Source organism: Drosophila sulfurigaster, chromosome 2L (assembly GCF_023558435.1).
Source record: "Drosophila sulfurigaster albostrigata strain 15112-1811.04 chromosome 2L, ASM2355843v2, whole genome shotgun sequence".
Taxonomy (NCBI): domain Eukaryota; kingdom Metazoa; phylum Arthropoda; class Insecta; order Diptera; family Drosophilidae; genus Drosophila; species Drosophila sulfurigaster.
In genome coordinates this window covers 7,436,293-7,451,817 of record NC_084881.1, presented here as the reverse complement: position 1 = coordinate 7,451,817, position 15,525 = coordinate 7,436,293, and the positions used below count along the sequence as shown (strand labels likewise).

At 36.7% G+C, this 15,525-nt stretch overlaps 2 protein-coding genes across 8 annotated transcripts in view; one reads left to right on the top strand and one right to left on the bottom strand.

Annotated features, from left to right (window-relative positions):
• LOC133844892 (lachesin) overlaps positions 1-14,917 on the bottom strand; it is a 57,607-nt gene extending 42,690 nt beyond the window's left edge. For 5 of the 7 annotated variants that reach the window (XR_009894650.1, XM_062279176.1, XM_062279205.1 and 2 more), the window contains exons 1-2: positions 14,477-14,917; positions 9,683-9,859 (exon numbers count right to left, since the gene is read on the bottom strand). Coding sequence is in view for 6 of the 7 variants with exons in the window: in XM_062279176.1 (XP_062135160.1) it covers positions 9,683-9,833 (151 nt within the window). In the remaining variant the exon portion in view is untranslated. Of the gene's footprint in view, positions 1-9,682; positions 9,949-14,476 lie in introns of all 7 variants that reach the window. The other 2 variants (XM_062279183.1, XM_062279192.1) reach the window with 2 other exon arrangements.
• On the top strand, positions 1,002-4,569 carry LOC133843295 (probable glycerol-3-phosphate dehydrogenase, mitochondrial). Its single transcript, XM_062276794.1, has one exon. It carries the CDS (start codon positions 1,118-1,120, stop codon positions 4,379-4,381), a length of 3,264 nt encoding a protein of 1,087 aa, XP_062132778.1. The 5' UTR covers positions 1,002-1,117; the 3' UTR covers positions 4,382-4,569.
• Positions 14,918-15,525: the final 608 nt, after the last annotated feature.

Genomic DNA, 15,525 nt, shown 5'->3' with positions numbered 1-15,525 from the left:
CGTCTATCATGTAAAATGGTTCATTTGCTTTAGACGTGTTTGAGTATTTTCCAATTAATTGGTTAGTTTACAATTTTGTGTTTTTACTCAAAGATTGATTGATTTATTGTTAAAAATATAATAAAAGCTATAAATGAACACCATTTGAACTTTTTTAGGATTGGGCAATTGGAAATTTCGCTTGTTGACGTTCGTAAAGCCGTTAAGAGTCGGTACTCAACTTTTATTGACAATAATAACAAAATTCTTTACCCGGAAATTAATAATATTTTATAAAGCCCAAACAGATAGAAATGGCGCTCATTTCGATAGTACAAAAACTTTCGCAAAAGGCTATTTAAAAAGTCAAATCTTTTTTAACACGATATATTGACAAACACAAAAACAAACCATTAAGAAAGCTAGATTCGAGTCTGCTGGACTTTAAGATACTCGCTTCCCATATTCAATAAAAGCAAAATAGTGCGGTATTTCTTAAATATACCGAATTAATATACCAGAAAAATACTGAAATATACCGGAATCTGTATTTGGTGTATTGATATATTATACATACTTAAAATTTATACATATACAAATTTTAGCAGATTATTAACCGAAGCTGTCCATTCATAATTATTTCCAAGACCACTTAAATCATTTTGTTTATTTGATCGCAACCAAATTTTCAGAAATTATAAAGATAATAGTTATAATTGTATGTACCAAAAATCTGGCTTTAAAATTGCGCTTGCTCGATTATATTTTTTTAATTTGCAGATGATGACTGACAGACGGTCAGAAGCTCATGGCTATATCGTCTCGTCTGTTGACGCCGATGATGAATATATATACATATGAACATATACTGCCTGTTACATACATTTTCTGCAGGCAGAAAGTTATAATAGCTTTCTATGGTATATGTACAATATTTCTAAAGATAACCCAAAGATAATCCTTTTTACCCCCTTTTTTATACCATTTCTTCAACGCTTAAAGCGGAGTATTCTTTGCAATGCCTTTCAGAAAATATTTTAAATATTTCAAAATTTTCGATCAGTTTGATTAAATTTTAGAAGTTTTCCCATTAAGGCTTTCGCTCTGAAGCAATGTCGAGCAATTTTCTGGCATCAAGATGTTATCACGAATCCAAATGAGCCTGGACCGATGTCTTCAGGGGAATCCACAACGATTTCTTTCTTCGTTAAGCAACATTTTCCGCCGCCATCGCAGCGATGGCAATGAGGAGAGCTGGAAGCTGCCAACACGACGACAACACTTGAAATGCCTAAAAGAACAGAACTTTGATGTTCTGGTCATCGGCGGAGGCGCCGTTGGTTGTGGCTGCGCTTTAGATGCGGCATCCAGGGGCCTAAGGACGGCGCTAATTGAGGCCGGCGATTTTGCAAATGGAGCCAGCAGCAAATCGAGTAAATTAGTCGAAGGCAGCACAATACACTTGCAGGCGAGCCTTCGAGGAGGAGATCTGCAGCAGATGCTCAGGCTGCAGGAGGTGCTGAGCGAGCGTGCCACAATGCTGAAGATCGCGCCACATCTGAATCGAGTGCAGCCCATGCTGATGCCCATCTACACTGCCTTCCGGCTGCCCATCCTGTGGCTGGGATTGAAGCTCTACGATGCCATGTCTGGCATGTCGAATCTGCGTGCCTCGCACTTCCTCTCGAAGGAGGCAACGCTCAACGAGTTTCCCCTTTTGCGTCCTCATGGACTGCTCGGCTCCTTGGTCTACTACGATAGCCAGCTAGACGATGCTCGTATGTGCCTAGCTTTAGCTCTAACAGCTGTAAAATACGGTGCCACTGTGACCAACTATGTGAAGCTCAACGAGCTGTTGCCCGTTAACGAGGAGAGCAACTGTCGCAAGGCGGTTGTCGAGGATGTGTTGACTGAAGACTCGTTTGTGATCAAGAGTCAGTGTCTGATCAATGCAACTGGCGCCCAGACAGATGTGCTCAGAAAACTCGATGACCGGGAAGTCAATGCCATTGTTCAGCCCACGCTTGGAACTCACATGGCGCTGCCCGGTCACTTTGGCCCGTCGCAGTGCGGCCTGATCTTCCCCACCGGTCGCCAAATGGATGGACAGCCCTTCTACATGCTTCCCTTCGAGAATCGAACTCTAGTTGGCTGCCTGGAAACTGAACCCGAGGAACCGCGGCGAGTCTATCCAGCTGCCAATTGCGAAGCAGTCGATTGCCTTCTGGAGCAAACACGTCAAGTGCTCAACGATTGCGTTCTGGTGTGTCCGGATCACGTGCTCAGCTCCTGGTCAGGCGTGATGCCCACCATCATGTGCCCCAGCTCAGATGCTCAAAGTGAAATCACTTCCAACTACCTCTTGGAGGTGAGCAACAACAATTTGATTACCTTGGCTGGCGGCAGCTGGAGCTGCTATCGCGTGATGGCCGCCGAAGCCATCGATACGGCCATAGATCTGTGCTGCTTGGAGTCACAGAGCGAGGCAAGCAACACTCACTACGTGTTGCTCGATGGTGGCGAGGAGTATTGCCCATTGCTGCCCATCAATCTGGTGCAAAACTATGATCTGCCTCTCGATGTGGCACAGCATCTGGCCGACACCTATGGCTGCAATGCGTACCAAGTGCTCTTCAAGACCACCAAATCGGACAGGCAACGACTGCATCCGAATTTCCCCTACATTAAAGCTGAAGTGGACTATGCCTGCCAGCGAGAATACGCCTGCCAATTGGTGGATGTGATTGCTCGTCGGTTGCGAGTGGCTTTCGTGGATGCCTCGGCGGCGTTTCAGATGCTGCCCAGCGTGATGAGCATCATGTCCAAGCATCTTTGCTGGACAGCATGCACACAGAAGTTGCAGCTGAAGGCGGCTAAAAGATTCCTCATGCAGCAGATGGGATTGGGCACGATAGTCAAATACAATCCACTTCCCAAAGAGGAGAAGAAAGACAAAGAAAATCCACCAAGCGATAATCAGCAAGAGCCTCATTCCTATGACAATATTTTAGCCACGGCGAGGAGCAGAGCTAACAAAGATGACATTCAGGCTCTAGGTGCTGTCATTCATCCAATTATGGCAAGATCTCAGACTTTGGACCAAAATGAAGCATTCAATAGTGAAACATATTTGCCCCAATATCATAAAGGTATTGCTCCGCGTTATGTTGTCAACAAAGTGGTTTTTCCCATCCAATATGAAGATGAGGATGATGATGAAAATGATTTAGAAGCAGACGCTTCACAAACTGACAAGGACTGCAGTGAAAGTTATGTTGCGAAAATGGTTGAGGATGAGGTTGAAGATGATGATGAGGATGAAGTTCTGAATAATTTGGAGGCAGACATTTCCCAAATTGATAAAGACTGCAGTGAAAATGATTTAGATAGAGCTGAAGAATATGATCAAGCAGAAAGGGATGATACTGCTGAGCAGCATTGTGAAGCAAAAGATATCAAATCGAATAAGAACACGTTGGGTTTCCTAAGCCAGCAGCAACCCGCCTGCATTCGTCATTATTGTAATCCATCTAATATTACCATTTCATCGGATAGCAAATTGAATTTGTCCAATGTCCAGCAGCCTAGCAACATTCAGACAGTTACAAATTCTAAACCAGGGGAAACTTCACAAAAACAGGAAAATACTCCTGAACCAGCTAAGGTTGAAGCTGCCAAGTCTCGTCTAATAGAAAGGCTTACTTATCAAAAAAATTTACCAAATCAGGCCAGCCATAGGATAATCAAAATCAACTCTGAGCTGCCTAGCAAATCAAATACAAGAGTTGTCAGCTCTTCTACAGTAAAAGCCAATTCCAATGAAGTGCCAAAGAAAAACCATCCAGCTAAAGTAAGGCATGTAAGGAATATTAATACCACGAATTTAAATGGGAATTCAAAGATCGACAAAGCTCACTACTTGAAGCTATCAGAGGAGTTCCTAAAAACAAACCACTCCAACCGAAAGTGTTTTGAAACAAAGAGGATAGATATAAAACGTAAACCGATTGACCCCAAATTCGCTATCAAGAAATACAAGTATCCGAGCAAAACTCTTTCGCTCGACGATCAAAGTCAAATGTTTGGTCCAAAGCGTGTCGATGGTTTATTTACACCAACAGCCCAACTGGAAGCTCTGCTCTCCAAGAATACGTATTACGAACAGCTGAAAAGAAATGCAGATATCAGGAGTGTACCAAAAAGTAACACTCGAGAAACAACCAGTACAAAATTAGCTAATAACTACAAAAAATGGCAGACTATTAATCCAAATGTGAAAGCCAAACCTGATTTGGTGGTAAAACCACCGACATCTATTGCAAGACCCAATAGCGGGCTAAGCAAGAATCCAAACACGAAAAACACTTTCAACATACCTCCCATGAATCCCAAGCAACGATAGCCTTCAAATTTCAATCTATTTGCTCAATATCAACGCAATCGAACACAAAAGGAATTCACTTGTATCATGAACAAGTTTTCTTTTGTGTGGAGTGCCTGGATATTGAGCGAATTAGCAATTGAAATATTTTTGAATCTGTGATAATGTCAATAAAAGTCGTTTCCAAGTAATATAAGTATGGGTGTATAAATGGGTATTTATTGTATGTTTAAACCTACAACTTATTCAGAAGAAGCACTAGGACAAATGTTTAAAATGTATCATCAATAGGAAATGATATAATAGAAGTATATACATTAGAGAGCACAAACTCTGTACATTAAAAAAGCAATATTCTGGCGTAGGTCTACGTCGTTGAATTAAAAATAAAATCTCAAACTTAACAGAGAAAACACATTTATTTTAGACTGTGACATCAAGAAATTTGTTAAGTAAACACATATTTCGAAATCCTTCTTTCAAGTTTGAAAAACGATCTAAATTAATACAACAATCATTGAAAGTCACATGTATTCGTATCAGTCATAAAAAACTCATTTGTGTAGCTAACGAGCGGCCATTAGTCAAAATGGGAGGCACATTAAACTCGTCAGACGCGACGCAGACACTCATTCCAAAAAGATACCACCCAATCAGGCAATAAATAAGGCAATATATGAACGATAAGCATATACAGCAACGCCCACATCGCGCCCATAACAATAATTCAAAATGGGTAAAATAAAAATCGCTTCCGCATAACGTGGGCGCATCAGCATCCCTTAGCGACCCCCAAACCCTAGACAAGCAAATTTGGTTAATTTATTAAAAAAAAAAAAATCGAAACAAGGAAAATATTTTAACGACATTTGTTGGCGTTGCTTTACTTTTATTTTAGGCAGATTGAGGCACAAATTTGCAATGAAGTCAAGATCCTAACATATTATATTTAGCATAAATAATTTAAAAAGGAAACAAACTAAACTAATATCATTAAAATATTGAAGGGAAATACTTCAGAGATTAACATAAAAGCAAGCTATTGAAAGAATGGGCACATTGCATATAAGCCATACTTAGGTTGTATGGGAGCTAGCCAATTTTTTTACTATGTATACATAATATTTTTTTTCGATTTTTGGGGAAAATTACTTAGCGATATCTCCACGGGAAGTATTTTTGGCCGCAACTCCCATACTGGCCCAACCACTGTGCATTGTCAAGTGTTTAATAATATAAGTTGAACTCAATTCTTATTTAGCTATAATTAATTCTAAGCCATCAAAATTTAACTCAAGAGAACAAGTTAATGTTTTCATATTCATATTAATAATTTGATCCATTTTTCACCATTTTTATTCTTAGATTGCTTTTGTGCAATAAATTGTACTACTCAAGCTTATGCCATTTTGGTGGTGCTAAAATGTAAAATGATTTCAAATTACGAGCCCATAAAATATTGCATTCATATAAATTTTAACCTAAACACGAGAGTAATACTTTTCAACCTTTGCATTGCCGGTGGTCTCCACAGAGGCCATAAACAAACCTATTAGGTTGGCCTAATGTGAAACACTTTCACTTCCAACTCCTTTTTCAGCTCTTGAAAATTCTATCAAGCGTCGCTATCGCTTGGTATTTTTATGCTGATTAGCTTCGTTAACAATTTGCAGCACGCGAAACTATTTCAACAATTTCAACTTGAAACATAAATTGGCCCACAAAAGGTCTATGCCAGTGTTGGCAAGCGAAGTCAGTGAAAAATTTTAATAAGCCACGCCGCATGCAGTTTTTTGAGGAAGTGCTACGTACTCGTAATATAGAAAAATGCATGCGCTACACACGCGAGTTTGTAATATTAAGAAAATTCCTTCTCACCAACGAACTGCAGCTATTAAAGCAACACACACACACACAAACACACGCACACTTCTCTACTTCTATGCGGAGCTTGTTAAAATGCAGTCAAGGACATCAGTGAAGAGGCGGTGAAAAGAATGCTTTAAAACGCGAAACGTCTGCTGAAAAAAAACACTCACAAAAAATAAATTCAGGAACAGAAACATTTCCATGACAGGAAGTATCGCACAAAATGGGAATAGCAAAAAATATAAACGTATATAGAAACGTCAAACGGAAATAACGAGAAAATAGTATGCAATAAAATGTACTTTACTGTACTCTCAGGACTCGGAGGCGTCCCTCTTAAATAGGAAACGTTGACGGAAGGAAGTAAAATTCATATGTGCTTTAAATTGCGTTCTGAGTTGATGAGTAAATGTGAAATGTGTGTACAGAATCACTTCTAATAAATATATATAAATTGCTATAAGTTATATGGAGAAATATGTCTTTACTCATTATAATTCATTTAAAATATATATATCTTAAGATTATTTACATAATTCTATAATTTTAGCTTGTTTATGATTATAAACTATAAACAATTGTTAAAGTATTCGCTTAAAAAATATATTCAACCCTCAAAGTATTGTTATGGTATTCTTTATGAAAACTTATTAACACAAGTAAGAAAACTACAGTAGAGTATGCTCGATTGTGAGATACCCGCTTCTCGGTACAAAAACATATTCTACAATATACCAATATAGTACATATGTATGTACCAAAGAGTGCAAAATATAACATATTTTCAGCCAAAGTAACTAAGAGCCAATTGCAGTAGGCGTTCTTTGCTTTACAAAAGTATTTCTTAAATAGCTTTACAAAGTTATAATAACCTTCAATTTATGTCATAACTAGAAATCAGTTCTTCTTAATTTGCTTCATTTAATTTATTTTACTAACGCTCACAATTAAAAGAGTTTTTATGAATCAATTAAATAAAATTAATAAATAGAAAATTACATTTAATTGTTGTTGTTAACTAACAAATAAAATAAAATTAATAAATAGAAAATTACATTTAAATTAAAAGCATGTCTTTAACTAACTTTCACTTTCATTTTCAAATACTTAGTTTAAAATCAGTTAGCTTTTTTTATTATGCTTAAATGATTCAACTTTCAGCAGCATTGTGCAGATTCTGTTTTTTTTGCCTGACACATTTCTACACACAGAAAAGTAACTACAACTATTCGTTTGGGTAGCCACAGTGCAATAATATTTTCGCTTTACCATGCATAAAATCATAATATATTTTCAGATGGAAGCAACAGCAGCAGTACAGGCATCTGTGTTACCACCAAACACGACTTGTCCATGTGCTGTGAAAGAATATGAGAATAGCAGAGTGGGCCAAAAGTGGCAGTAAAACAGCGAGCGAGCAAGCGAACAAGCCAAGGACTTGAACATTGGGCCAAAACGATAAGTGACAAACATGTAAGGCAAACAAATGTATATTTTATACATATGACATGACGATGTTGCCCCATCGGCATCGGAGGGGGAGGGTAGCTGAGGGGAAGTTGTTGTTGAGATGCACAACTGTCAGATAAGTGCGGAGAGCATTTTACAGAGCATCTTTGCCCGCAGGTGACAAGTTAAACGTCTTGTAAGCATTTGCATTTGTACACAACGAGAAAAATACGAAGATACTCCATCTCTTATGCGGGGGCATGATAAAAGCAAATTTGCTAAAAATAAATAAATTACTAAACCAAAAGACAGCCACAACCAAAAGAAACATACTTTATCTGCAGTTCACTTCGTTACTCGTTGTCTCTCGACCAAAAGCTAAGCGAAAGACTTCAAAAGGGTTGCTGTTGGCCTTGGCTTTAGCTTTGGCTTAAAGCATATTTGATTATGTCATAAAATATGCTCAAGCATCGAGACTCCAAGTTTGCAAGAAAAAAAGAAGATAAATTTAAGAAATATGCAAATAAACTCCTTTTTACCAAACTCATTTTATCATTCAACCTTCTTCAAAAGAACTCTTGAAAATAATTTTTCTAAATTTTGTCTGTCTTTTTTTTAATGCCCAATTTGCCTTGTTTCCATGTTTTTTCTATTGAGGTATGAAAACAATGCATTTCAAATTTTCATAAACTGCAACAAATTTGACTCTTGATTGCTTTCAAAAAAAGGATATATTTGATATCCAATGTAACTTTGTTTACACATATGTTGATTCTATTATATACACATATTCATATCTGAAAATCGAAGTGAATATACAAATTTCAAGTCTGTGGTATTTTATTGCTTAACAAAGTTATCAAGCTAAATTTAATAGCTTACAATTATTTCTGGGTTAAAAGTGTCTCTCATTTTAGGAATTTAAATAAGTTACGTTTACATAACATTCTACAAAAAATATAAAATTATTTATATACAAAACAATAACTAGTAAAAACAAATAAGTAAATTTTGATGTGAACATTAATATTAATATCACTACGTATTTTATACGTATCCTAATGAATATTAATTTAAGGAAAATAATTATATTGCAGTGGAAGAATTTTTTAATAATTATTTATTTGTTTGCCATAGACGTAGTTTAGAAAATCGGGTATTTTTTAAATAAATTATAATTATCTGAATTCGGCCACACTTTTTATTAATTGTATTTTTTATTATTGGGGATTTCAAAAAGGTTATATAAATGGGAGCCACACAAAAAAAATAATAATATCATGCCAGAAAAATTTCGCTTTCTTAATAAGACCTGATAATATGTAATTTGTCCATGATTAGAAAATAAAACTTGTTTACCACCAATATAATTTTACCATACATATGATCACATCATTTTTATACTTAACATATCATTTCAGTCACTTGTGAAACAATGCAAATGTTGGAATTATACAAATTTTGTAATACTGCATGAGTCTATTTAAATATTTTCTATACTTCCTACATTTGCAATGATTGCGACTTACAGAAAATTCAGGTATCTCAATCTCCCATCATGCTTAAATGTGGCTAGACAGTTAATGAAATACCTCATTTTATAAAATCAAACAACTATAACAATCGGAAACATTTACAGAATAAACAGTGCCAAAGGGAAAAAGATTGGCTAAACAGTCCCCACATTAAAGCTTGGCTAAAATACAATGAGTATTAGCGTTGGAGAAACCATTACTTGGTGCTACGATTGATTAATATTCACCATATTTTTTACAATTAATCGCATTATGGACAACAAAAACTATTTTCACTAGAAAGCAACTTCAAAATCCGCTAAAGTGCGGCTAAAATAAAAAAAGTGTTTATATACTTATGTCATAATTATGTTAAGCGCATTCGCACTCGTAGCACTTCACCACTGACAGTGTTCAGTGCTTAGTGTTCAATCAATTAATCATTAAGAAGCCCATTAAAGAGAGCTCATTAAATTATCAAAGCACTTACCCTTTGAAGGTATCTCGGCCAGAGTGGGCGATGCAGTCATCATTAGCAGCACAACAACAGATACGGCGTTGATAATGAGAGCGATGGCGGCTAAACGCCCATTGGCATGAGGCCGCTGGGGGCGTGGTCGTTGTCGTGGTCGCGGTCGCATGTTCGGAGCCAACTTTCGATAAATCTCTGCAATGGGCAATGGGCAAAAATTGTACACGAAAATGCAAAAGGCCACTTCCCGCGTGAGTGGCGAGAGGCACAAACAAAATATACAGCTGCAAAGTGAATGAGTGAGAAGCGGATGGAACGGAGGTGGGGATCAGATGATGTTACTGCTGCGCACAGCCAGCAAACGTTTTCACCTTTAATCACTTAAATGGCGCGTAATCAAAAGCAACAATAGCAACAACGAAAACAGCAACAACAACAACACGGGCATTGCAATCAACACCAAATGCCGCCGACAGCATTGAAATTGAGCGTCATGATGGCAAGGATGATGACGTGCGGGTTTGCCAGCACTTAACGGTGAAATGGAGGCGGCAATGGCGCCCAACCCGGATCCGGATGCGTAGCGTTTTCAAGCTAAAGTCTAAATATACTTGTTGTTGCTGTTGTGGTTGTTGTTGCTGTTGCTCTTGTTGTTTTTGCTTGCTACATAGTTTGGCTGTAGCTTTTTGACTCTGCCAACGTTTGTTTGTTTGCCTGCCTGTCTTTCTGTCTCTCCGTCCGTCCGTCCGTCCGCCTGTCTGTCCGTCCGTCTGTTCGCCTGTGTGCGCAAGGTTGGTTGGGCGGTTTGTTAGGCTGTTAGGCTGTTAGAGGCTGTAGTTGAGTTAGCCAAGTACATTTTGAGGCGTTGTTTTGACGCGTTTCAGGGTGTCTTTGTTGTTGCCGTCTTCTAGATTAAGTTGAGACAATTAAATGAAATATACTTAGACGGCATTTAGACAGTAATTTGATTTTGCGCCTTGACTTTGATTCTCTCGTCACAAACTTTTGGCAACGATTTAAAGTTTACTGAATTATGACTCTATTTATATTGACACAATTGTTGACCTAGCATTTAGGGATGTTTAAGGTCTTTAAATTATATTTAGAAATTGAAGTTTGTTTACTTGTAAAGATTTCTCATATCTATCGAGTTATAGTTTAAAATATTTTCAACTACAGTAAAATATAAAATAATATTATTATTTCAAGATGTTTTCGATGATTGATAATGAAGTCTCAAGCAATTGTTAACATTATTTTTCTTACTAAATATGAATTTATAAGTTTGAATTTGAATATTAGAAGAGAAATTTAAAAAATCAAATATTTTACACAACGATTCTCTAAATAAATAGTATAGGTAAATAGAGTAAAACAAAACATTTTATTTTTAGTCTAATTCAAAAACTGTCTTCTACAATTATTTACTTACTGTATTTATATTGACAGATATTTTGACCTAGCTATTAAGCATGTTTATGTGCTTGGAAACACATTTTGAAATGGGAATTTGTTTAAGATTATATTGTCTTCCTGATTATAATATAAAATAATGATATTTGAAAATTTTTTTTTGGTTTTCTATGAAATGAACTAAATCAACTAAAGTTAAATTTTAATTATTGAAGTAAGCAAGTGTAAAAATGGTAGAAAAGCTTCTTTCAAAGCAAGTGGTTGATGTTTGATATAATAATGGACTATTCCAAACATATTAAGAACTCTTTTTTGGCGAGCACATAAGTAGGAATCTAATAAAAATTTAATACAATATTACAATACGTCAAAAGTATATAATTAATAATAAAAACTTCTATGTACAAGTATTTCGTTTTTAGTCCAATACAAAAACTGTCTTCTACAATTATTTATTTAATTTTGTTGAGTGTATTTTTGAAGTGCCTTCAGTTTTGTAATTCACAGAGAAAACTCTTCTGCATTTTGCTTGCGGCTCGATTTCTTTTCGCCTCAATTTGCGATGTCAAGCTGTCGTCGCTGTGTGTCTGAGAGTAAATCAAGTTTGACAAATGAAATGATTACACAAAGTAAACACAAAACCACCTGTCAGACAGAAAAAGGAAGAGAGAGCGAAGCACAAAAAACTTGCCCAAAAGCCAAAAAAAAAGAAGGAATAAATAACTAAGCACAAACGTAAATGTAGTGTTGAAATGTGGTGGATAGGGGAACAAGTGAAAACGTGGAATGGAAAGAATGTGAGAAAAAGGCTGAAAAGAGCGAGCGGGAAACATGGCAACATTTTACAAGCGGAAAGCTAAAGGAATATTATAAGCAACAACAACAACAAATAAGAAAAGCAACAACGATGATTGCCAACAGCAAAATGCCAAAACCGAAAAGTAACGAAACGAGCCGCACGACTCCGAAAATGCATGCCTGCAAAATGGCAATGGCAACACTTCCGCTTCCGGCGCTGCAGGCGTCATCACAACACACAGCACAGCACAGCACAGCACAGCACAGTTGGCAAAACGTTGAGCAAACTCAACTCAAAGGCAGCGGCGACAGACGACAAAGGACAAACGACAGACGACAGACGACGGACGAGCCGAAACATAACAAAGCTTGTTAGTGTTGCTCCCCAAAGCGTTGACAACAACAATGCGAAACAATTTATGGTATTTTTGTATACCAAATTGATGAACTACAAAATCACCCTAGCAACTAGAAAAATTTATTGCTCATCAAAAAGATCAACTACTTTTAAATTGGCTATTAAAGGCTGAATTTGAAAAAAAAAATAAACAAATATTTTTGGCAAATGAATGCCTTGAAATCGTGAATCAAAAATTTCTATACTTTATTTAAATTTTAGATATAAGACTTCTAAGATGGTCAATAAAGAATCAAAGAATTAACTTAAAAAAAATTTTAGTTTTAGATTTAAGACTTTTAAATATTTGATTTATCAATTTTTATATTCAATTACATAATTCTTTAGTTTATTTTAGTTGTCAACATCAACTTTTGATGCCTACGATTATTAGTATATTTTTGTAAGTATTGATAAAAGATCAAAAAATAAAATATATGCAATCATAAAATTCAAGTGGGAGGGTGAATAAAAATGTATAGATTAAGATTAAAGATTTTTCCTTAAATAAATTTTGAGATTTTTCTATTCTTGAACCTTGATAAAGGATAAACCTTCTTGGTTCAGTTTTCACATCATATAATTTTGATTCAAGATTTTATTCTTGATTTGAACACACAGTGTAAATACAAACTTTTTAAACTCTTTTCCAATAGCTGTTGCTGCATGCAATTTTTAGAATATTGTCAGTGTTTACCTTTACAAATTTTACAATTTCGATTTTATTAGTTTGATTAAAATTGATATTCAATTTGATAGATAAACAACTTAATCTATATTCTGCTAAAATATCTAATGACTGATTTAAATATTTTTTTAATACATACAAATTGTTGAATGGAACCTTATTAAACATTTTCAGAACGTTCTTCTCAATAACAACTCATTTGACCCAGTAAACTTTTGTGATTGCTGAAAGGGTATCAAAACAAAAGCCTTTGAGCAGGGGTCCAGACACGAAAAATGGCGACGAAACGTACGAAAATTGTAAACGCTTTTAATATTAAAGCGCTGGGATGAAAAGAGAGACAAAAAGGGTCAGAGAGGAGTTGGCTGAGCTGAGCTCAATGCTGCCACCAGAGGTAAAACAACCAACAAAATGCAACACGGCAGCAACTATAAAGCAACAACAACAACAATCGGTAGGCATGCGGTGCATGCAAAAAAGCCGCGACTGCATGAAAATACAACGACAAAAAGTGGGAAAACTCGGTGGTAAAAACAGCAACAGCAAAACAGCAACAACAACAAAAGAATGGGGAAAATTCAGGCAGGCAGCTAGCTTAATGCCTGCGGACCAGCAGCACATAGAGTTCCTTTTTGCAAAGTCCTGGCTGCAGGCTGCATTCTCCTGACGCCAGCACCAGGGATTCATTGGTAGATTCCATTGCTGCCTGGAGTTTTGCCTCTTCGTGACGAAAATGTTTCGCTTAACTGGATTTTCAAATATTTATTGCAACAAATTATTTTGCTGGTTACATGTCTCCAGCTCCTGCTCCTAACTCTTTCCTTCCCGCTGTTTGTGAGTGGTTTTTATGGCAATTTAGTTTGTTGCATTGCATTGTTGCAGGATTTTCAGAGTTGAGTTGAGTCTTTGCGGCTTTCTGTAGCAATTGCCAACAAATTAGTTTATAGCGCAAATAAAAACTATTATAAACGAAATTATATTAAATAATATTATAACATTATTATTTAAAGTTAGATTTAGCAAACAGAAATATGTAACTTAAAATATAGTTCTTAAATCGTATAAAAATATTATTTAAATAGCAACATAAAATATAAAATATTCTGTTAAAAATAAAATGGTTAATTAATAACCAAAACAAGTTATTTACTTGATTTCTTTACTTTTGAAATTTATAATCAATGTATGTAGCTTGCTCTCAATATTTTCTTTGGTATTCAGACTTTCTATCTCGTATGTTTTCCTAATTATTTCATTCTGTATTTAGCTTGCTCCAACTATTTTTCCCCCATTTTTAAGGTTGCCGCCTTTATTTAACCTTGCTCTCTTATCACTTTGGCATATCAATTCCCTCCTCACGCCTTCCCAAATGGTTCCATACAAAAAGTTTTACTTGGGCAAACAAACAAACAAAACACACAGAGCTGTCGAGCAATGTTTTTGGCCAACTACAAAATATATTTGCAGCCGACAGAAGCAGAAACTCAAAACAAAAACAGAAACAATTTCTAATTACATCAAATTAAGCACACACACACACACTGAGACACAGAGGCAAACACACACGTTGCAAGTTGATGTTGAGTAACGGGTTCCGGTTGCACACGACAATTGCACGGGCAAAACTTTCACTTGATGCGTTCAAAACTTTTGCGAGGGCTGCCAGAAGCTGACAATTGATGGCAACACTGACAATGACAACGACAACGGCAACGACAACGACAACGAGAACGGCGTGAACAATGCGACGAGCAACATTTCGTGTCAAATCGTTTTATAACGTTGTTTCGCTTAACGTACTACGCGTCAACGTAAGCGTAAAGACGTAAACAATTCGCGTTAGCGGCACAAAAACACGCTTTACAGTTACGAGAGCTGAGTGTTACACAGAGGGATTTCGATTGAGCTGCTGCTGCTGCGACCCCAAGGAGCGCATAACCGTCCGCACAGAAGGAAAACCGATGCACGACTGAACGTAAATGGCGTTGACTCGATTGGTGGATATGCGGCGACCTCCAAGCCACCGAACAGTGCACTTCGTTTCGCTTCGTACGCTGCTCGTGCCATGTGTCGGCTTTTCGAACTTCGAAAGTGCGACCGAATGTAAGAGAGAGCGAAGAGCGACTCACTGGAAGGAGTCACAGCAAACCGAAGGCAACCTGCGAGACTTTCAAATGTTTGCCTTAGTTGCTTAGTGCCCGATGTGATGATGATAGGCACACTGTGTGCTCAGCATGCGGCTAAGTCAGTTGACTACTGATTGGTGGTTAGCTTAGGTTAGTTATAAGGGCTTGTTAACACTATTATCATGTCCACCAAGCAAAACTGAAAGTCTTATGGTAAACAGACAAATTGGTATGCGGTAAATCAGTTGCTGTTTATAATTTATTCTACACTTCTTCACTATTTAGATAGCTCAATCTTTCAACTCAAAGCACTATGCTCGACCCGTTTTATGTAGTCAAATTAGCAAGCAGATTATAAAAAGCAACTACATAAATTGGCTTATCTCTCTGAAACACAAAAATTTGTTGTGTGGCAAGCACAAGTCCCTGGCAACCACAA

What these genes read in the sequence shown, in the direction of transcription:
- LOC133843295 (XM_062276794.1), top strand. Translation starts at nt 1,118, where the DNA reads ATGTTATCACGAATCCAAATGAGCCTGGACCGATGTCTTCAGGGGAAT.